General features: G+C 40.1%; 1 protein-coding gene across 1 annotated transcript in view; it reads left to right on the top strand.

Annotated features, from left to right (window-relative positions):
• Positions 1 to 23,204, top strand: part of cubn (cubilin (intrinsic factor-cobalamin receptor)) — an 83,365-nt gene that overhangs the window by 36,929 nt on the left and 23,232 nt on the right. Inside the window, exons 25-43 of the mRNA XM_085362601.1 lie at positions 5,122 to 5,303; positions 6,369 to 6,525; positions 7,094 to 7,284; positions 9,045 to 9,204; positions 10,426 to 10,607; positions 11,209 to 11,377; positions 11,673 to 11,854; positions 12,887 to 13,040; positions 13,255 to 13,371; positions 13,487 to 13,600; positions 14,120 to 14,248; positions 14,390 to 14,522; positions 15,871 to 16,076; positions 16,492 to 16,673; positions 17,858 to 18,050; positions 19,100 to 19,297; positions 20,426 to 20,572; positions 21,260 to 21,450; positions 22,798 to 22,966. Of these exons, the coding sequence (XP_085218727.1) occupies positions 5,122 to 5,303; positions 6,369 to 6,525; positions 7,094 to 7,284; positions 9,045 to 9,204; positions 10,426 to 10,607; positions 11,209 to 11,377; positions 11,673 to 11,854; positions 12,887 to 13,040; positions 13,255 to 13,371; positions 13,487 to 13,600; positions 14,120 to 14,248; positions 14,390 to 14,522; positions 15,871 to 16,076; positions 16,492 to 16,673; positions 17,858 to 18,050; positions 19,100 to 19,297; positions 20,426 to 20,572; positions 21,260 to 21,450; positions 22,798 to 22,966 (3,156 nt within the window). The remainder of the gene's footprint in view (positions 1 to 5,121; positions 5,304 to 6,368; positions 6,526 to 7,093; positions 7,285 to 9,044; positions 9,205 to 10,425; positions 10,608 to 11,208; positions 11,378 to 11,672; positions 11,855 to 12,886; positions 13,041 to 13,254; positions 13,372 to 13,486; positions 13,601 to 14,119; positions 14,249 to 14,389; positions 14,523 to 15,870; positions 16,077 to 16,491; positions 16,674 to 17,857; positions 18,051 to 19,099; positions 19,298 to 20,425; positions 20,573 to 21,259; positions 21,451 to 22,797; positions 22,967 to 23,204) is intronic.

The raw sequence follows: 23,204 nt of genomic DNA, 5'->3' as shown, positions 1-23,204 counted from the left end.
ATAGCTTTTGGTGGAGCCCGCATACGTGCAGATGGTGTGGTGTCTCTTGAGTGTGAAGCACGGAAGCACAAGGCTGTGTTTGACTTTCTTGTATCAAGCCATGCAGATAAACCGATCCTAGGTGGACAAGCTTGTGAAGAGCTCCATCTGGTGCAACGAGTTGAGACCCTTGCCATGACATCCTCTGTACCGAAATCAGCTAAACCACCTTCTACCTCGGAAGAACTTGTGGAGATGTACGCTGATGTGTTCACAGGCTTAGGTGAGTTCCCTGGACTTCACCACATACATATTGACCCAAATGCAACACCTGTGATTCACGCATGCAGGAACGTGCCACTCTCCATAATGGATGCGCTGAAGAAGACGCTACAGGACTTACAAAACAGAGATGTCATAATGCCTGTCAATGAGCCTACAGATTGGGTCAACAGTCTTGTCGCCACACAGAAGAAGAACGGAACACTAAGGGTGTGCTTGGACCCTTGTGATCTGAACCAAGCAGTTAAACGCCAGCACTACTCCATTCCCACACACGAGGACGTTCGCAGCAAGCTAGCAGGAAAATCCATCTTCACCATATTGGATGAAAAAGATGGATACTGGCAGATCAAGCTGGACGAGCCGTCATCAAAGCTCTGTACCTTCAATACACCTTGGGGCCGATATCGCTTCCTCCGACTCCCATTCGGGATCAAATCAGCCAGCGAGGTCTTTCAACAAAAGAATTGTGAGACTTTCGGCAACATTCCTGGTGTATTTATCATTGCAGATGATATGATAATTGCAGCTACATCAGAGCACGAACACGATGAAATCCTGCAGAAGGTCATGGAGAAAGCAAGAGCAGCTAACGTGAAGTTTAACAAGGACAAAATTCAGTTCAAAGTTGACACAGTGAAATACATGGGCCATATCATCACAGCAGCAGGGCAGAAAGCAGATGTTTCAAAGATCAAAGCTATTGTCGACATGCCGACTCCAGAAGACAAACAAAGCCTTCAGCGTCTGCTGGGAATGACGAAGTTTTTGGCACAGTACATCCAAAATGAAGCATCGCTCACAGCACCTTTGAGACAGCTACTCAAGAAGGACACAGTGTGGCAGTGGCAGCCACATCACACAGTAGCGTTACAGACGCTCAAGTCGACGCTCACACAAGCTCCAGTGTTGAGATTTTATGACCACAAGAAACCACTAACACTGCAGGCCGATTCTTCAAAAGATGGGCTGGGCGCATGCCTATTACAAGACGGACAACCTGTGTGTTACGCGTCACGAGCACTCACAGACACAGAAAAAAGGTATGCACAAATAGAAAAAGAGTTGCTAGCCATTGTGTTTGCCGCTAAACGATTCCACCAGTATGTCTATGGAAGACCAGTGACAGTGCAATCTGATCATAAACCCCTGGAGGGTTTATGATCAGGCACCAGCGAGGCTACAAGGAATGCTGCTGCAACTACAGAGATATGATCTCACCGTCACATACACCCCCGGCAGAGACATGTTCATAGCCGACGCACTCTCACGTGCCACAACTACCAGTGACGACGGAAACGTGAGTGAAAACGCAAATGATGAAAGAGTTGTGTATGCTCTGGAGGCCACAGCAGCATTGAGCGAGAAAACATTGTGTGACCTGAAAAAAGCAGTGGCAGCAGACAGCGTACTACAAGCCGTGCGCGAAAGACACTTCAACGGATGGCCGCCCAGAAGGAAGAGTTTAGACAAAACACTCCACAGCTACTGGCCTATGAGACACGATATCAGTTTCCACGATGACATTATTATGATCGGGGACAAGATCGTAATACCCCAAAGCTTCAGGCGTGTGATCCTGGAGAAGCTGCACCTTGCCCACCAAGGCGTGCAGCGCACAAAAGCCAAAGCAAGAAGAGTGCTGTACTGGCCTGGCATGTCACGCGACATAGAGACCATGCTTGAAAAGTGTGAACAATGCCAGCAAATGCAGCCAAAGAACCAGGCTGAACCGCTTATTCCACACCAGATTCCAGAGCTGCCATGGATGAAAATCGGAGCAGACATCTTCGAACTGAACGATCATCCATATCTTTTGTTAGTGGATTATTTATCAAAATATCCAGAAGTTCTTAACTTACCTGACAAAACGGCACACTCTGTGATTCAGAAGATGAAATCAGTCTTCGCAAGACACGGAATTCCCAAAGAGATAGTGAGCGATCATGTTCCATTCGCCAGCCACGAGATGAGATCGTTTGCAGCATCCTGGGAGATAAAGCTAACTTTCTCCAGTCCCGGCTTTCCTTCTTCGAATGGCATGGCGGAGCGAGCCATAAAGACTGTCAAACATGCACTTAAGAAAGCCGCACGGACTGGAACAGACCCACATCTAGTGCTGTTGTCTTTGAGGAACACTCCAGTCACAGGACTTAGTGTGTCACCTGCACAAATGTTGATGGGACGGGTTCTCCGCAGCACCCTGCCATGCACCAGTGCTGTGTTGAGGCAGTCAACCCCACAGAACATTCACGACAAAGTGCGCAGGTTGCAATCAAAGCGGAAACGCCACTATGATCAGCACGCAAGACCATTGCCTGTTCTGACCCCAGGCGAGACTGTGCACATGCAAACAAGGCGCGGTTGGGAGCCAGCTGTTGTAACTCATCGGCGAGAGGAACCACGCTCCTACACTGTGCAAACACCAGATGGTAAAGTGCTCAGGAGGAACAGGAGACATCTGAGGAAAATACACCCAAGTCTGTTCAAGGACACACCCATGGACCCAGATGAACTGTCCGTTCACACCCAAGAGCCAGTGGAGCCACCAGCAAATGACACCCCACAAAACTCTAGTCCTGCAAGTATGGACAACACACCCACATGTTACACACGCAGTGGCCGAGCAATAATACGCCCTGCCAGGTATAGAGACTAAGTGATTGGGAAACTTAAAGTCACTCTATCCTGTACCTGCGTTGTTCTGTACAAGCTAGATAACTGTCTTGTTGGAAAAGAGAGAAAATATGTCATGTTTCATATGTTCATTTTGACATGTCTTATCTAATCTGTCATGTGTTCATCTGTTTCAAAACACTACACTGATGTGTATTTGCATTGCTCAAGTGACAAGCAATCTGAGGTGTGCTCTACTTAATGTCTCAAGAATATAATATTGTTAATGTTCCTACGATTTAAAAGGTGCATTTATGTTACAAAATATTGGAGTTAAGAGGTAGTATCTTTATCTCGGAAAAGAGGGATGTGGTATATTGTAATAAGCAGCAGCTATTACTACCTCCCACCAGTAGGTGGTACTGTGTTATTGTATGTGTTCTGAGCTTATGGAGTAAAAGTCTGGACCTCCACCATAGCCTCGTCTCAGTCCTCTGTGCTTGGTCTAAAGTTATTGTTGACCACAACCCACGCTACACGGGCAGTTGGAGCAACACTGCATAAAGTTACAACAGTGTTGTTGGTTTTCTCTCGATTTCTGAGTCGACAAGCGCCTTTGTTACTGGGACCAGTCATTTTAAGAAAGGCCCCCATTAGAACCCATGAGAAATGCAAGAAACGCATTATTGCTCAGTCTGCAATATCTTTCCCAGAACAAACACCAATTGCAAATAACATACTAAAAATAAACCTGAAAATCAGTTTAGAACAGCGTACTATGTTGCAAAGAGTGAACTACCACTGGCAAAATTTAGCAGTCTTTGCAAACTTCAAAAAGCAAATGGCCTCGATCTTGGTTCCACTTGTCTCTTACCCGTGACTTCAGTGGAAATTTCAAATTCAGGATCTGACACAGACTGATTCATGTCCTACACAGTTCTTACAAGTTCATAGAAATTTCTGTTCAATTAGAACCAAGTATTTGAGTTGATGATTGTAATTTTTATACAATGTTGTAATTTGTGTTTTAACAATTTTTTGATTAATGTTTTGTTTCCTTTACAATATTACACTTTAATGTATAATATTGTAAAGGAAACAAAACATCAATCAAAAAAATTGCTCTCCTTTTTATTCGGGCTACTTACATTTATTTTGGGCTACCAAAAACTGAAGAGTCCCTGCCCGAAGGGCTACCAGGGATTTTGAAATTTTGAGAGCCCTGAGATATATTTATTTTTTTAATTACTTTTGTTTCAGCAACATTAAATTTAAAAACTGTACTTTTGAGTTAAAATATATATTTATAATTTTAATAAATGACAAACTAAAAAGGCATGAACATTTTTTTTGTATCGAAAAAATATCGAACGGTGACACCAAAGTATCGAACCGAACCGTGAATTTTGTGCATCGTTGCACCATATATATATATATATATATATATATATATATATATATATATACAGTGGGGCAAAAAAGTATTTAGTCAGCCACCGATTGTGCAAGTTCCCCCACCTAAAATGATGACAGAGGTCAGTAATTTGCACCAGAGGTACACTTCAACTGTGAGAGACAGAATGTGAAAAAAAAATCCATGAATCCACATGGTAGGATTTGTAAAGAATTTATTCGTAAATCAGGGTGGAAAATAAGTATTTGGTCAATAACAAAAATACAACTCAATACTTTGTAACATAACCTTTGTTGGCAATAACAGAGGTCAAATGTTATATATATATATATATATATATATACATACATACATATATGTGTGTGTCATTGTTGGAATGCTACTACACAAGTAACCCTGGCTGAAGGGGTTACATGAATAGGATGAGGGACCTATGGATTCTTCGATACCCAACATCCACAATGTCTCAAACTATATATAGGTTATATAGTTTTTTGTAAAGAGGACCTGAAACACTGAAAGGACCCTCTCCACAGTCCACCTGCTGATTGAAGCTTATGAGGGAATTGTCTAGCTATACTTCCATCTTCTTATCTAAGGCGTAAGCCAGCTGACCAGTTGGTATGTTTCACACGACTTTATTTCATACCTTTAATAATAACAAGAAATGTTTACCCTTTACTGTACAACAATTACAGCATGTAGAAAACAGTACTTTTTCATTTCAAGTTTGATTGTAACAGTAAAATGTAAAAAAATAAATAAATAAAAATATGCTTTCTGTCTTTTTTCCCCTCATCTACATGTTTTATTTTATCCTTTGTTCCAAGGCTGTGGAGGGACGTTGACAACTGCATCTGGAGCATTCTCCTCTCCTAACTACCCGCTACCCTACCACCCAAATGCTGAGTGCTACTGGAACATTAGGACCAACCAGGGCAACAAACTCCTGCTCTCTTTCTCTGATTTCCATCTGGAATCTAATGCTAACTGTTATTATGATTATGTGGCTGTGAGTATTCTACCTCTAAGTCATATGGTTGCATTGTTATGCAAGACTAAAGTATGAAAGTAATTGAACGTTTCATTTTGGGGCATATTCAAACATTTTCTAATGGATGTACATAACTGTAGATAAACATGGATGCGCAGCAGGCTTACTCAGCTTGGTGTTTGAAAACAACAACAAAATCATTACAAAGCTAGACTGAAGTAGGTTTTTTTCAGTTTAGGGTATAAAACAACTTGCTTGGAGGTGTCAGTGGGATCTAAAGGACTCGGAGAAAGCCAACACTCAGCCCAGAGGCTTTATCAGATTATGAAAAAAGATTGGAGAAAAAAGGAGAGAAAAAGGAGTCAAGGTTTAGTTCATTCTTGGTGTTTTTATTCTAATGAGTACTAGAAGCCAGTATAACTCTGCTAAGAGGGGACTGATGTGCTCTCTGTCATTGGTTTTCATTAATAACCTTGAAACAGAATTCAGGATAACCTGCAGCCTATTTGTAGTTTTATGGGGAAGCCCAACAAAGGGAGCACTGTAGTGACCCACTTTACCAGAGATAAATACATTAGTTTTTCAGCATAATGACAAGTCAGGAAGGGTCAAATTTTGGTGATATTCCCAAGTCTGAAGAAAGCTATCCTGGTAATGAAGTTTTAAAGCACATTTCAGAATCTAAAATAACTGCAAGAAGGAAGTCAACAGAATTTTCAAATCGATACCATAGGTGTAGCAACTTAAAATCTTGGATGAGTTTGAATCTCAATGAGATCAAGGTCAAAGGTTAGAGGTCAAGTTTTCTGGAAATTGATTTGGAAAGTGATACCATGAGTGTATCTACTAGGAGGCAGAGGGGTAGCACTGGTGGCTGCCAGTATTTTAGGTTGGTGTAATTATGACAAAGTAGTGCATATTTTGTTAGATTTTGTTTGCTTTTTTTTCATACACATATGTAAACAAGTTGTTACTCCCTGTGTTGAAAATAACACTTTCAAAAATTTCAATTATTGAAATTGTTTTTCTTTAGTTCATTTTACTTCTAAATTTCATTTTGTTTCTGTTATCTGTATCTGTTAGGTACATGATGGCAACAGCAGCAGTGCTCCACAACTGGCCAAGCTGTGTGGCAGTGACCTGCCGAGTACCATCAACTCTTCCAGCAATGAGCTCTACGTCAAACTCCGCACAGACAGCAGCGTCAACGCAGGAGGCTTCCTTGCCTCCTACACTTCTCGTAAGAAAACATATTTTGTTTCTTTACATTATCTATGTTTGTGAATTTAAATAATTACGAAGATTTGGAGCAATTCTGATAATTTATGAGATATTACCAGAGATGGCCAAAATTGTATTTAAATTAGTGCTTTTAGCGTTAATCTCGTTAAAATGATGTTAACGCCATAACCGCATTAACACGGCATCAGCTTGTTTACGCGTTAGTGCCATGTAGCCCCGCGCACAGGGCGATCCACGCTAACTCGCTAACGGAGATTTACTGCGTTAATGCGGTTATGGCTTTAAGGTCATTTTATTTAGATTAACACTGACAGCACTAATTTAAATAATAGAAGTGTTGGATAAAAACATCAGGCCACAAGGTCAGATAAAATTAGTCATCATCAGTGATAACTAAAATACTTGAGTTTGCTATATATGCTATTACATAACTTTCTTGTTCTTGTAAAGATGGCTAACAAATGATAATGATGATCCTGCACATATTCTTTTTAATAATTTCCATTTATCGGAGTAGGAATACCATATGTGATCTTCTTATTGTGTTCAATATTTCTTTATTTCAGAATGCAATAGTATTTTGATCTCTGGCAAACACAGAGGAGTGATCGAGTCACTGAACTTTCCCAACAACTATCCGGACAACAGCCAGTGTAGCTGGACAATCCAAGCCAGCGGTGGAAATACCGTCAACTACACCTTTACAGCCTTCCAGCTAGAGGCCACCTCTGCTGCTTGTACATTCGATTACATTAAGGTAACACATCCACATCTCTCAACATTATAAAAGAAAATAAATAAAAGAAAGAATGACTCGAAACTCTCACCAGGCATGTTTGTAAATAAACAAAATTTGATTTTGTGCATCTTTTCAATCCAATTTGTTTACAAAAATTTAAATACTTGTATATACAACTGACCCCTTTGGTTTTTTATTATGTGACATTAACTAAAGATAACAGTTACTAAAATTTGCAACTATCCCAATAAAATAAACATCTATAAATTGGCTGCTGAAATAAGTTTCAACATTTTGTGAGTTAATGATTTGCTTTAAATGACTGCTACTTTAACATTATCTGTTTTTCCCTCCTTCAATGATAAAACGTCCTCATTATGCAACTTCTGGCAGACCCACAAAAAGTTATAAGAACTTAAGCTGCATGGTTCATGAGTTTAAGGAGAGCAGCAGGATAACAACCAGAAAACGAAATTTGCCTGTTTTTAAATGTTACCTGTCAGAGATGCTAAAGGAAATCTGAGCTGTAATGACTTCAATGGCAGATGCTATTTCGCACATGTAAAAACATGTCACAGTATGACTGAGGAAATCTGTGATGTTAAGGAGAAAATTCTCTCTACACCTCTTTATCTGCTAACTCCTTAAATCGTTGTCACCTGGGAAGTGCCCATTGAACACTGAGTCGTCTGAGCAAAACTCAAAATAATGAACGAGCTAGTGGAGGAAATGTCAGCGGGAAACATCATTGAATTATTCTCACCTGCTTGGACATCACCTGCGACCCTCATCTCAAAAGTAGGAAGCCCTGTTTCTGTGTTAATTACATAAAGCAGTGTGTGGTCATGTAGACAGATGCTCACCCTTTGACCACCATTTAGGAAATGCTAGACTCCCTGGCTGCCTTGAGTCTTCTCCACTATTGACATGGACAATAGATACTGGCAGTGCCAGATGGAGAATAGATGAGATAAGACTGTTTTTAACCTTTCCTGCAGGATTATATCAAATCAAGGTCATAGCCTTCAGTCTATGCACCAGCAACCTTCCAGTAACTAATGGAAATAACCTATTATCTGGATGACATAATCATCTATTCATCATCATGGGAACAGTACCATGAGGGCATCCCCACACTATTCCAAAAGCTCCAGGAGGCCAAGCTGACTGTCAATATGAAAAACTCCAACCTTTTCAGAACATATTTCAGATTCCTTGGTCACATCGTGTCATTTCCAATTAACATCAAAGGAGATCAAAGGTTTCCTTGCATGGCTGGCTCATACTACCAGATTGTTCCCAATTTTTCACAACTGTCTGAACCACTGAATGAATTGCAACGCAAAGGATGTATGTCAGACTTCTTTTCAAGACCTGTCTGGTCTCCCCATTCATCCGGGGTCATCACCGATGCCAGTGATGTAGGCCTGGGAGCATGAGTTTGGAAAAGAGGAAGTACTGGGGAATTGCAGTGATATTGTGAATAGAGTAGGCAGAACTTAAGAATTCTGCCACTGAGAAGTGTTTGGCTCTGGTATGGCCTAGAAAGGCGGCGATGCCAAGTGGAAGGGGAATGCTTTACTGTGGTCACAGACCACTGCGCTATACACTAGAATGGCCAAACAATTTTTAAACATAATTAATTATGTATGCTGTGCAATCATTCCACACTGGAAAAAGAACAGTTCAAAGAAATCGTAGCAAGCCCCAAATTAGCATGGCATTCCTGCCCATTTTCAGTGCATACTTTCTGCTTTCTCTGTATATCCTTGCCCTAGCTCTATGATGGACCTAACCAAGAAGCGCCTCTGATTGGCACATTCTGTGGATACACTCCTCCCCCGGCCGGCAGCACTACAAGCTCAGCCCTCAACATTGTGTTCAGAACTGATTCAACTGTTTCGACATCAGGCTTCCAGATGATGTGGTACCAAAATGGTAAGAGGGAAATATATTTGATTGTTATAGACCAGATCAAGAGAACCATTACAAACATACTGTGTACTATAGTATTTAAAATAGTTTTTAAAACATTTATATAAATAAATGAAATTGAATTTTTGTATTTTTAAATACGTGCTACTAACTTAGCACAGAGATCTAATCTCTCTAGCGTGTTCTGGATCTGCTCTGGGGTCTCCTCCTAGGTCAACACACCTCACCTTGAAGCCATCAAGAAGGCATTCTGGTGTGTTGGCCAAACCACCACATGTGGAGGAGTTTTCACTCTTCACTGAGTCCTTCCCGATCAAACTTATCACCTTATCAATAAGGAAGATCTCTGACATCCTCATTTCATCTATCAGTTTTCACAATTTTATTTTTTCCTTCACTATCGAGAGATCATGGCCGCAAGTGAGAGCAGGAATGTCAACCAGTAAATCAACCACTCTGCACACTCTCCAGCACAACTGACCATTGTAACTAAACGCTGACTAATAATAGAAGTACTGCATCTCATATACCGAGGTGCATCCACACACTGAGGCTACGTCCACACTAGCCCAGATAGATTTGAAAACGGCGTCTGAAAACGCTTCGCGTCCACACTATCTTTTTCAGTTGTTTTCACAGAGATGTGCGTCCACATTGAAACAGCCGAAAACACTTACTGCGCATGCATGAAACGCAAGACGATTCGACCTGCCTCATTTCTGTCTGCCGCTTATTTACTTTCCGGCTCTTTGAATCGTCGCGGCAAAATGTCGAGGAAAAGCATCGAGTTTTTTAAATGGACTAACAATGAGTTAGAGTTGTTGCTGTGAGTAACACAAAAGTACAAAGTTGCAAAAGCGAGTGAGAATTAAAGAATTTGAGGACTACATCTCCTTTGTCTCTTCAGATTGTCACACATATAGAGAGAAGGTGTGACTTTTGCAGGTAGTGGAGGTAGTTTTTTCTTTGACGGTATACTATAAAGGCAGTTTTAAGTTTATACTACACTTGTCAGCTGGCTGTTGGTTTTTATCTCTGGTTTTGATAAGAGTTAATGCGTGCTTTATTGCATCTTTTCTCATGCTTTCTCTTCACCTTCCTTTCTTCTGCTGACAAAAGTGCTGTGAAAATCTCTTTATTAAAAGTGTTGTTTAGTCTAAATAATTACTGAAACAAAATAATACTAATTTGATGCATGATTTAGTGATTTCTTTGTCCCTGCAGGTTGTGGTGGGGATCTCTCTGGTCCCAGTGGCTCCTTCAGCAGCCCAGGCTACCCTAACAGATATCCAGATAACAGAGAATGTATATGGTATATCACCACATCAGCTGGCAGCAGTATAACTATCACCATCCATGAATTTGATGTTGAGTACCACCAAGACTGCAACTATGATGTGCTGGAGGTAAGACACAGACGTTGGCTTAGTAGTAGTCAGTTCATAAACATACCAAAAGCTGAATTCATGACAAAACTCATATAATTTTAATTCAGTTCAGTTGAATTAAGCACTGAATGACAAAACCCCCCACAAAAACAGTGGCCGACAGCACTGTACACAACAGTAGACTGGTGCGTAATAAGCAAGCGAATAATGCAGAAAACAGAGATTTGAGACGGGAAACTGTTCTCTCAGTTCACTGGGAGAGAGAGAGAGAGAGCTGTGCAGGAAGTGCGATTTTATCATAGTGGAAGCAAAACAGCCAAAGTCAGAGGAAATTCATGACGATGTTGTTCAACCGTGAAGTGTAGTTTTGATCTTCTTTTGCTGCTGGTTCAGTGAATTTTGGTCAGAGAGTGATTAATATTTGAGATTTGATGATTGATGATGATTATTGGGGGGGGGGGGGGGTCATAAGCCCCCTAACCCCCCTGGAAATTACGCCCCTGACTGAAACTATTGTGATTGGTTGGGGTTCATGGCAGAAGGCAATAAATTGACCTGGTTGTTGACTTGATTTCTTTTTCATTTGATTATTTATTGAATTGATGTCATTTCTCCTCAGGTTTATGGAGGGCCAGACTTGTCAGCCCCACAGCTGGCTAAGCTATGCAGCACTACATCCACCCCAATGCATGTCTCCAGCACTGGCAACCTTCTCACTGTGCGCTTCAAATCTGATGCCTATGTCAGTGGTCGAGGATTCAATGCAAGCTGGACTGAAGTCCAGGGAGGTGGGTAGGCATCATTAAATACAGCTTTTACAGCTCTGCATGCTTCTTCTGGATGCAGCATCAGAGCTTTGGGTTTTGCAGTTTGATTATAGACTTTGTAGCTGGGTGCAATATTTTACAGAAATGTAGCTGTTGTAGTCTCAACTGGATTGAAGTTGTTACTACTGAAATAGTTTTTGACTGCTGACAATTCACCACCTGTTATCTTTCTTCCATTTTAAATTACAAAGCCTTAAGAGTTTATGTATATATACAGTACTCTGTAGGTTTTAATAAACTCTCTTTCTTCTTGCAGGCTGTGGAGGCCCAGTCACAGCACCTTCAGGGGAAATCCATTCTCCTTTGTATCCCAACAGCTATCCAAACAATGTGGATTGTTCCTGGGTCATCAGCGTGGATCCCAACCACCGTGTCTTTCTGAACTTTACAGACCTGGACATTGAATATCACAGCAGCTGTAACTTTGACTATGTGGCTGTAAGTGACTGAATAGCAACTGGTTGGTGCAATATTAAAGCAGCTGTCTTTGGTTGTTGCTGTGTGCTGTATCTAAGGCTGACAAGGCAAAGACAGGCAAAAGCACTATCACTGCTTGAAAAGCCAGCAAACTAAGAAAGTCCACAGTGAACTTTTCATTCTTGTGCCTGATTTATTAATCTATACACTTCCATTCGGTGTGACTCAAGACAATTAGGCTCTTTCTGAATTTTTTTAATGTAACTTTTATTTTTTATTTTATTTGATGCAAACCATCATAGAATAACAAATTATAAAATCACATGTAACATGCATACATGTAAGACCAAAAAAAACAAGTCCGAGTCAACAAGTAAAGTAATACAAAGTCCAGCTTATCAATAGCAAATTGCACTCCTTAGTTAGCTCTGAGGGAGGGAGACAAGAGATATGTATAAAAAAAATCCCCACTCCCCTGTGGGGTGGTCTTTCTATCTCTTAAGATTAAATTCCACTTCCACCAGCAGTTTTTTCTACACTGTTTCTAAGTGCTTCCTATCTAACATTTATGCACATTCATACTCTGATGGATGCATCAGAGAGCAGCATGGGGTTAGTATCTTGCCCAAGGATATTTAGTATGTAGACTGGGGCTGAAAAACCAAGCGTCCAGTTAGTAGGTGACCCGCTCTACCACCTGAGCTACAGCCACCTTCACCCCATATATATCTGTATACTCAGTATATTTTTGCAGGACTTCTACAGGACTTCTCAGAGTATGCAAGCAAATACAGTTAAAAATGAAGTTTTTGTATCAATTAATCATAAACCCATCAATATTCTTTTTTTTTAATGAGATATGTGCATTTTGCATCATGGCGTAGTTTGACTAAGCTGTCACGTAAGAACTAATGTGCACCCCAGTCAATATGAAGGTGTTTTCTGTGCTCAAAATTTATGAAAATAGATGCATGAAAAGTGATTTGTTTGTTCATTTATTATGTGCCAACACAACCACAGTTTTACTGAAAACATATGCTTGTCCATTGGTAGATCCATGATGGTCCAACCTCATCTTCTCCTCTGCTTGGTCGTGTGTGTGGTTCCAGTGTTCCTCCCTTCACTTCCACCCAGAACACAATTTATGTTCGCTTTAGGTCAGACTCCAGTGGCAACCACCGTGGGTTCAGCGCTCGCTTCTCTGAGGGTCAGTCTTCTTTAACCTCTTTGCACTTGAACACTGATATAATTTGTCTGCTGTAGTGGGATTGTCCACTCATGCCTCTGTCCCTGCTACATCAGAGAAGACTGCTTCAGTTTTCAGTTCAGTTTTCCTCCTTTTTAGCTGCAAACAGCTTGATCTCCATGTTCTGGTTGCCAAAGCCAGAGTGCAGGTGACAATGTACTTTTGTTTTCAACAGCTTGTGGTGCAACGATTGTAACAGATGATAATGGTGGGGCCATTGCATCACCAAGGTATCCAGCACAATACCCACCTAATCAGAACTGTAGTTGGATCATTAGAGCACAGGAACCATGTGAGTTGCTTTAGTTAAAGAGGACTAGAAAATGTCATTCTTTTATATATTTCATATAGAAAAACTTGAGATGCAAACTGTTCCAATAACCACTGACTTGTCTTTTTGTGCCCAGTAAACCACGTGACCCTTTCATTCACTGACTTTGACTTAGAGATGATCTTTGCCAATTGTTCTCACGATTTCTTGGAGATCTTGGACGGAGACAATTACGATTCACCTACTATAGGTAAATATTCACTATATGTGTCTTTGCTTGTCTGTTTTTGGTAAGAGTTAGGTTTAGAAGGGTGGTGCTTGCCTAAGCTAACCTTTCTAATCATAAGAGAAGAGATGTGCTGAATCCTGAAAACAATATCCTATTGAGTATCAGACCACAGCGCCTTTTTATCAGCCCAGTTTCCACATAAGGTTGGTGTCGTTCTGTGACAATGCCTTTTTCACCTGGTTTGGATATTCTTGTAATGTAATATGTTGCATTTAATTTCACTGGCTCAAATACAATCTTTATTTCATTTCAACAATGAATGGCATTCTACCAGGAGCAGTGCAAATTAGCAGTAGAAAAATGAGCAGACCCAATAAGGGAGCGAATAGTCTACCAACCAAAATAAGCACAGGTTTTATGGATGTGTTCTCTCTGGAAAAATTATGACAATTCAGATCAATGATAGCCAAGTGAAAAAGAATTAACATTTTTGAAATTAACTTTATGTTAAAATTACAACTTAATGTTGTCTTTTGTTAGGGCGCTACTGTGGATCTGAAATACCTCACCCAGTGACATCCTTCAGCAACTCTTTGGTAGTCAAATTCATCTCTGACCAGTCCTACTCCAGAAAGGGTTTCAGAGCTGCCTACTCGGGCTCCACTTCTAGTAAGTCATACTGGGTCACACTGCTTATATCCACACACAATAAGAAATGATCAAAACCAATTAAAAATCACGTTACTATCATGCATACACACTCTTACGGACAAGATATCCAGGTTTTTTCTTTTTATTTCCTTTACTCAGGTTGTGGAGGAGATCTTGTGATGGAGACTGGTGCATTTAACAGTCCTAACTATCCAGATGCTTATCCACCTAATGTGGAATGTGTGTGGACCATCCGCAGTTCACCAGGAAACCGCATCCAGCTCTCGTTTATGTTAGTCAATTTAAGCATGATTTTTTGACTTTGGAAGAATCTATCAGAGTTAGCTTGTAAATAAGTTCCTATCAGCAGTATTCCATAGACAGGCATTACTAGTTGACTGGCTATCCGTGGGAGTGGCTTTAGGGGGTCATCTACTAATCAGAGGGTTGGTGGTTCAATCTCTGGCTTCTCTAGTCTGCATGAGTAAGGAGGAATACCAAGTTGCTCTCTGATGTGTTAATGAGTATAAATGTGTGTGAATGTAAGACAGGAAGCACTTATGCCTGATTTATACTTCTGGCTTACAGACTTATGGTTATGTTGTAAGTTACAACATAGTTTTTCAGCTGAATCATAATAGAGTCATTAGGTATAGAAAAAGGTGCTTGTATGAATGGATGAATGTTGTATAAGATCTTCCAGTAGAGTAGAAAAGCAATGTATAAGACCTTATCATATACCATGAAAGGTTTGACTATAACGTTTTAGATAGTAGTTAGAACATATTTATTTAAGAACCACCTGGAGCACAAATTAGTGTCTCAAAAATTAACACACCCAACCATTTATGTCCTAACAAAAATAATAAGAATAACTAAAGGCTTTACAAGTGTGTCTCTCTGAAAACACTGTGGCACTTGCCTGTTAGAAAAAGCTTAACTGTGTGAGGTCCTGAGGATTGAGACTCAGGTGGAGAGCTGATTAAGTAATACAATCTGTTACAAACTATTACAAAATACCTTTATTAATATAAATAGCTCTAATGTATAAATATCCTGATATATTACACAAAAATATAAAAGAAATCTGAAATTGAGGTGCCCTTCTTATCATACTGACAGTTATGTTCTCTGAGAGGATGTGCAGATAAGGGTGTACAACAAAATGCAGTGTATCCTTTAAGATAGGGAAATTGTAAAGAGCCATTCTCTGTGTGGATTTTCTGTGGTGCATTTGGGTAATCTCGGTCTCTCACTCTGATGGGCCAGCACATTATGGAGTGGGTGGGAGGTATTGTCCAGCAATGTCCTTATATTAGACAACATCTGGCTATCTGTAACCACCTTCAGAGAATGCATCTCCATTTCCACAATGCTGGCCTTAAGGATGGTGATGTTATATGTGTGATTCAGCAGAATAATTTAAACTTCCCACTGTGCTAAAATAGCCTTAGAAACAAATGACAACTGATACACTCTGCTACTTAAACAAATAGCACTACACCTCTTCTTAGGTGTCTGTTACATGAACTAAAGTTAGATAATTCACTCTTGTACCACTGTTAATTTATGACTTTTCTATACACACAGGAACCTATATTAGTAAATATGACAAACAATCGCATTGTGTTTTGTTTTAGTACATTTCAGCTCCAAGGAGACTCTGATTGTCAAAATGACTACCTGGAAATCAGAGAAGGCAACGCCACTGGGCCTCTAGTCGATCGCTTCTGTGGAAACTCGCTTCCTTCCAACTACACCTCTGTCATTGCTCATATCATGTGGGTCAAGTTCGTCTCAGACGCTTCAGTTAGTGGAGCAGGATTCAGAGCCACCTTCTCACACTGTGAGTGTCTGTGTATGAGAGAATTAACCAGCCATCTTCTATATCATCATTTTTCTCAGGTTCTCAGATTTTTCTCCTGAGGTCAGTACTAGGGATGGATAAGGGTATTACTGGTCTGTGATCCTAAATATGTCACCAAAAGAATAAAACCAGCATATTATTTTTAATAAGATATTTGAGATTATGCTTTTTATACCTCGAGTTTTAGTGAAGAGACTGTGTAGAGATGGAACGTTATATATACAGTTTCAACCTTCTTTACATGTGGGTTGTAGTCATAACCTCATTGTAGGTAAGGTGTGTTGTGAATCAAAGAAAGTCAGTGTCAGTTCAGCCAGCTGTTTACTCTGAGTTATGTTCTGTGTAACCAATAAAAAAAGGAAATGTTTCTTTTTTCTGTGTCACTGCTCCACAGTGTATGGTGTTGATGTGACTGGGGAATCTGGTCAGATAGCATCCCCACTGTATCCCAGGACATACCCCAATAACGCTGACTACCACTGGACTGTAACTGTAGATGGAGACAGCTACATCCAAATCCGCTTCTTGGACATGGACATCGAGGATCTTTATGACTGCTACTATGACCACCTGAAAGTAAGATTGTGAATGCTCAGAGACTGCAATCTACAAACAATATCAGTCACATCTTTATAATATTGTACATACTTTTATTAACTTATGGCTCAATAACAACTCAGAATTTGTGGGAGAGTTGTGTGTGTGTGTGTGTGTGTGTGTGTGTGTGTGTGTGTGTGTGTGTGTGTGTGTGTGTGTGTGTGAGATCTATACCTCACATATTGTTATAGTGCAGCAGCTGAAGTTGTGTCGGCACCACTAACAATAGTCATGTGTTAAAGCACACCTGATGAGATAATGGACAACCATGTGTGTTCTATCGAAGGTCTGTGCCCATGTTCATGGTTCTGAAATTATAACACTTTATTTAATTTAATATTTATTTATTTAATGTTTTTAAACTTTATTAAAGTAAATGCTTTAATCAGAGTAAAAACCACACAAACTAAGTTTTCAGGATAGATCCACTGACTTCCCTTCTTTGAACCCCGTTGTGCAGGATGTAAAATTCCTGCAGCAGAAGAACCTGACACCAAAACTCGCATTGAGTTGCAAACAATTTTGCTTTTAGAATTAGGTTGCTGCGTAATTTATACATTTTTATCAAATCTGCATCTGACATTCCAAATGAACTGACACGAGTGGATTAATCAGTTTGCGCTTAATTTAAGTATTCTCCTCCTTACACTAGTTAGTATTTTGTCAGGATGGAGATGTTTAGTAAATAGTACAAAAAAACCCAACCAAAGATATTATAGATATTTTCTTTTGCATGTCCTGTTGCAATCTCCTAACCCCAATTTTGAAAGACAAAATCTAATTCTGTGTGATCTACAGATCAATGAATGGAATGGTTTTTATATTTGCTGTGACACTCAGTAGTGTGCAACATCTACAAAAGAGACAGACCAAAGCTATTGTAAACTATTGTGGACTAGGATAGTTGCCCAAAAGGCTGTCTGTTTACGGCTTTGCCTAATGCCTTCTGAGACACGGAGGGTCCAGAGAGTGTTTTTATTTACCGCGGCTGCAGCACACAAGCCGCCAGCTGCACATGCAACACACCACAATACCAAACAATCCCGCTTCCCCGTGTTTTTAACATGGCGAGCGTGATTGTGGATGCCGTGCAGGTGAGTCCCCACGGCACCACCGACCACACCTCACCACAGCTTCTATTCTCAATCCTTGTGTCTCTGCAGATATTTGATGGTCCCAGTATTCATTACTACCCTATTGGGACATTCTGTGGTTTGAATCTGCCCCCTCCTGTAAGAAGTTTGGGAAGCACTGTCACTGTGCAGTTCAAGTCAGATGCAGTGTTGGGAGGAAAAGGTTTCCTTTTGGAATGGACTGCTATTCAGAACTCTGGACCACCACCCACTATCACACCAGGTGAGAAGCAGTAGTTTCTCAGCAGCCCTGTTACATAAACCCATGCATGACCCATATGCAGACTTATAGCTGGGAGGAAACAAAAACCTAACCTTTACTGTGGCTGATGTAGAATATCTGAGAATACTGCAGGGAAACACACAAGACAAACAAATTAAATAGAGAGAATGCCAATGGCATTATTTATTTATTTATTTATTTGTGCTTAATTATTTGCGCTTATTTATTGAACTGAAAGGCAATGTAGTGACTTGACTGTGAAGGTTCTCAGTCATCCAGGTCATCCTAGTCTAAGGAGCTTGGAAAGAAAAGCATCTGGATTTAAGTTGTTTGAAGATCCGAGAAGCTTCTTCTAGGGTCATATGGTGGAGAGTGCCAGATTTAAGCCCTGTGGGAGTGTCCCCTCAAGAGGGACAATGGACCCCCTAATGATCCTCTACCTAATCACACCAGCCAAGGTGTGAAGATGGGTGTAGGGCACAATCAGCCAAGGTTTCAGGTGAGCTCATTGTGAAACCTCACCCCACCCTATCATGTGATTTCCTGAGGTGAAATGGCCCAGGGTGTGAGTGGGCATTAAGGCGTCTGGAAGGGATCTCAAAACTAGATTATAGATCCCTTCCCAGATGCTTTAATGTTATTTTCGACAAGTTTGCTTTTTTCCTGTGGGACACTCCCACAGAGCTTAAATCTGGGACTCTCCACCATTTGACCCTAGAACTGAAGAAGCTTCTCAGATGAGAGGTGAAACATCTTCAAGCAACTTAAAGAAGTCCAGATGCTTTTCTTTCCAAATGTAGTGACTTCAGTATTGGGTAAGATGTTCACATTTCTGTGTACATGTAAGAACCTGGACTGCTGCTATCAGACTCTTAGTCAGGTGAGGAAATATATTTTCTTTAGTGATAGAAAGCAGTCCTGGTGACCATATTAATATGATTTTCAAAACTGAAGTCACTGTCCAAAATCATACGCAGGTCTCTGACTTACTGTGTTTCCGAAATGTTAAATACAACCTTCATCTTGTTGTTTTTCTGTATGTGTGCCAGGTGCATGCGGTGGAATGCTAATGACAGGAGAGACTCCTGGCTTCCTCTATTCTCCTGGCTGGCCAGAAAACTACCCTCCTAATCAGGAGTGTACCTGGTTGATACGTTCTCCAGACTCAACTGTAGAGCTTACTATCTTGTCTTTAGACATAGAGGACAGCCATACCTGCTACTTTGATAGCGTTGTTGTCAGAGATGGTAAGTAATTAAAGCCAACATTAAGGAATAATAGTGCTGATGGATTTTTAAGGTCATTCAATTTCAACTGATGAAATGACCATTTGTGTTTTCCCTGCTTTTAAAGATATTAAAAACAGTTTTCTTTGAAATTCAATGTGACATTCCCCCACCCCAAACATGACATAATCTAACACCATCAAGTTGACTCTTATAGAAAGATTTGGTGTCTGATAGTAACATATCCAGAACTTGTGATGGCACCTGCCTTTCTTTCCCAAAATGAATTGTTGAAAAATTCATGTTCTTGTTTAGAGGCAGACCACAGCCTCAGACTTAATATTCTAGTAAGAGCAAAACTGACATGTTTTGTTTTGAGCTTAAATTCCACAACGTGTCTTATGCTTTAGGCTAAATTATGTGTAAATGACTTAAAGTGTTTAAAAACAAAAAATATTAGAGCACAAAAATGCATTTATGAAAATTTCAGCAAGTGATGCTTTACTGTTGTTATGTTATATTATGATATATATTATTCATTTTGTTTCATTTGTGGCAAATGACAGCATCTAATAACATACTGTGCAGCATTGTTATAGATCTCTTGATAATTCTCCCATCATTATTTACGTGTGGATTCTATATATCAAAACAACAGCTTTCTAATTGAGAAGTCTTTGCCTTGAGGAATGATCATTGTGAAATGTATGATGTCGTTGCAACATCCAACTTAAGATGCTTGTTTCATGAAGTGCTAGAGCTTCTCTGGACATGTCATTGATTGCTGAAGTGAAGATGGCTCGTGGATTACCTTGATTGTGCAATTTAGTGCAACTATAAACATGATTGGCACAGAAATATTTTTATTTTCTGCGTGATGTCATACATGCCTGTATGTACTGTCCAAATCTTGTGATTTGAAATCTGCATTTCACTTAAAAAACATAAATTATTTGCATGGCAGTGCTTTCTTTTATATAAAGTAGTAAAAATTATTTTCTGCAGATGCTTATTTAAACCAGATAACATGAAAGACCCTAAAGTCAGTGCCCTGGACTTGTAGAGAGCATTTATATGTCCACCTGACTGTTGTTGGTTTGTTTGGCCTTCTGGACAGTTTAGAATGTCCTTTGTTTTGGTTACTCCCAGGCGCAACCAGTCAGTCCCCTGTGCTGGCCAACGTATGTGGTCGGGATCATCCAGGATCTCTTCACTCAACAGGAGACTCCATGTACATCCATTTCTCCTCAGACGGCAGCATCAGTGGCCAAGGCTTTAATGCCTCCTACTCAAAAGGTGATACATTAGCAGTTAATTACTAAACTACACGACATATAACCATAAGATCAAAACAAAACACCAAGATGCTGAAATACTACACGCTTCAGTCTTAAAAAGACATAAAAGCAAATTGGGTGGTAGTCCTTTTTGTCCACAGTTCTCAGCTATGACAGAAGAAAGAGGTCATTTACTTTCAACATAAAGTAAGTTGTAACAAGCTTTCAGTGTGCGAACCTACCATAACTGCTTGAAGCATTCTCTCCTGTATGTCCATGTGAACCCATTAAAACAGATGGGCTCCCATTTGATTTTGGTCACACTTTTAGGTCAAACTACTGTAACTGTAACCTTCGAGTCTTTTCTATACATGTTTTTGATGGACCCCCAAAGTTCATATAAGACATGAAAATGAGAAATAAATCCACACTTGTTGAATATAAGACAGTCCAAGAAGTCAAATTATAATTATACTATATAATAATTATTGCTAACTCCCTTAACTTGAGAATTGTTTTTGGTAATCCATATTTAACATCCATGTAATGTTCGGTGATACGTTGTGGTGTTGTGGGCAGAAACACTTCCTTTCAGGTCATTTTTCATGATCAATATATTAACTGCCAGACTCCACAACTGCCACTACTCTACAACAATAATTATACTAGTAAGACGAATTATATGTGATACTTTTTCTTTTCATAGGTTGCGGTGGACTCCTGCATGTTGACAGAGGTGTAATGAGCACTCCCAATTACCCACAGAATTACCGGCCAGGTTTGGATTGCAGCTGGCACGTGATGGTGACACCTGGCTTTAGAATTTCTGCCACCTTCCAAACCCCCTTTCAGATCCAAGGCTTTGGAACTGGATGCAGTACAGGGGATTACCTGGAGGTAAACATACGGATAGCAAAAGCTACAAAAATAAAAATGTGAAAAAAAAAAATCCACATTGCTACAAGTGAGAAAATAGATTTTTGACCCTGTGGATGCACATAGACTGAAGTGATTACTGGCAATTAACAGCTGTTTTAAGCTGTTAAAGAATGAACATTTACTGGTGCTAGAAATCAATGACTGTGTTGTCCAGCTCGATCCAGTTTGATCCAGTCTCAGTCCAGTCTGGACAGTATGCAGGGAATAGTTTGATCAAATGTGCTGTCCCACCATGATGATGTAAAGTGAAACAAGCAACAGGCTTAGCTATATTTGACAAGTTTGCTTTTTTCTTTTTGCAGAAAACAATGGTAAATGGCCTGTATTTATATAGCACTTTACTTAATCCCTAAGGACCCCAAAGCGCTTTACACATCCAGTCATCCACCCATTCACACACATTCACACACAGGTGATGGCAGCTACATTGTAGCCACAGCCACCCTGGGGCGCACTGACAGAGGCGAGGCTGCCGGACACTGGCGCCACCGGGCCCTCTGACCACCACCAGTAGGCAACGGGTGAAGTGTCTTGCCCAAGGACACAACGACCGAGACTGTCCAAGCCGGGGCTCGAACCGGCAACCTTCCGATTACAAGGCGAACTCGCAACTCTTGAGTCACGATCGCCCCAACAAACAATTCTAACAATGCAATGTGAAAAAATGTGAAACAAAAGCATGCAAGAAACAAATGTAAATTGAAGTAAATTATTAAAGTGAGCATCTCAACACGTCACATAAAACCCCAAGAAAGTTGAAGGAAAATTTTATTTGTTGGAAAATTTTCCCACTTAGTTCATATTTGATGAAGCATGTTTTTGAACATCAGACAAGTAAGCATATGTAACGTCACATTATCAAAGTTACCTGATAGGGCAAAACGTCATATGTCATCAGATGGTGGCTATGTTCCAAGGTATTGATGTTACTACTTGTCTAATGTACTAACAGATAAATCATGTTAAGAGGAAATTTATATCCTTCCAAACTATTCTCAGTTTGGATTGCTGTGCACTGTCGTGGACCACCTGGATATGACAGTAACTTTTTTATTAATGCGTTTGATTAATAAAAAAGTTTGCAGAAGAAACTGTGATACATTGTGGTGTTTTTTAAAAACTGTGGTTATGTTTAAGTTTATTTTATAAACCTTACAGTGACAACAACAACAGTAGATGGGAGTACTAAGGTTCCTGAAAGTTTTTTTTCTGGTTTCAGAGCCCTGGTTGGACTTCCTGAAGTCACTGATCTTTTGATAAATTATTTCTATCGTTATTCACAGTTATCTTTCCCTTTCTCCACAGCTCAGGAATGGTCCAGATGGCTCTTCTCCATTACTTGGAGGACGACTGTGTGGTTCAAGCCCCCCATCTGTTCTCCAGACAACTGACAACCACCTCTTTATTCACTTTGTGTCCGATGCCAGTAATGAGGCCTCCGGCTTTAAGCTGGTATTCGAAGCCCACAGTCAAGGTAGAATCTTCACTTCATCACTATCACAGGAAATGTTTCAGTGCACAAAAGCGATCATTTCTAAACGTTTAGTCATGGTTGACAAGTTTTGAAATTGGAGGAAACATGGACTTGATGCCAACAGAACTCTAATTTAGGAACAATGTTTTCAGTTTTATGCTTACGAGAGGCAAAGGGAACTAAGTTGGCTTAAAGGGGTCGGGTGTAAAGTATCTTGTTCAGAAAGAAGATTAATTGA

Source organism: Diplotaxodon limnothrissa, linkage group LG9 (genome assembly GCF_057381915.1).
Source record: "Diplotaxodon limnothrissa isolate DT_005_m linkage group LG9, D_limnothrissa_male_GT1.1, whole genome shotgun sequence".
Classification (NCBI taxonomy): domain Eukaryota; kingdom Metazoa; phylum Chordata; class Actinopteri; order Cichliformes; family Cichlidae; genus Diplotaxodon; species Diplotaxodon limnothrissa.
This window is presented reverse-complemented; position numbering and strand designations above follow the sequence as displayed.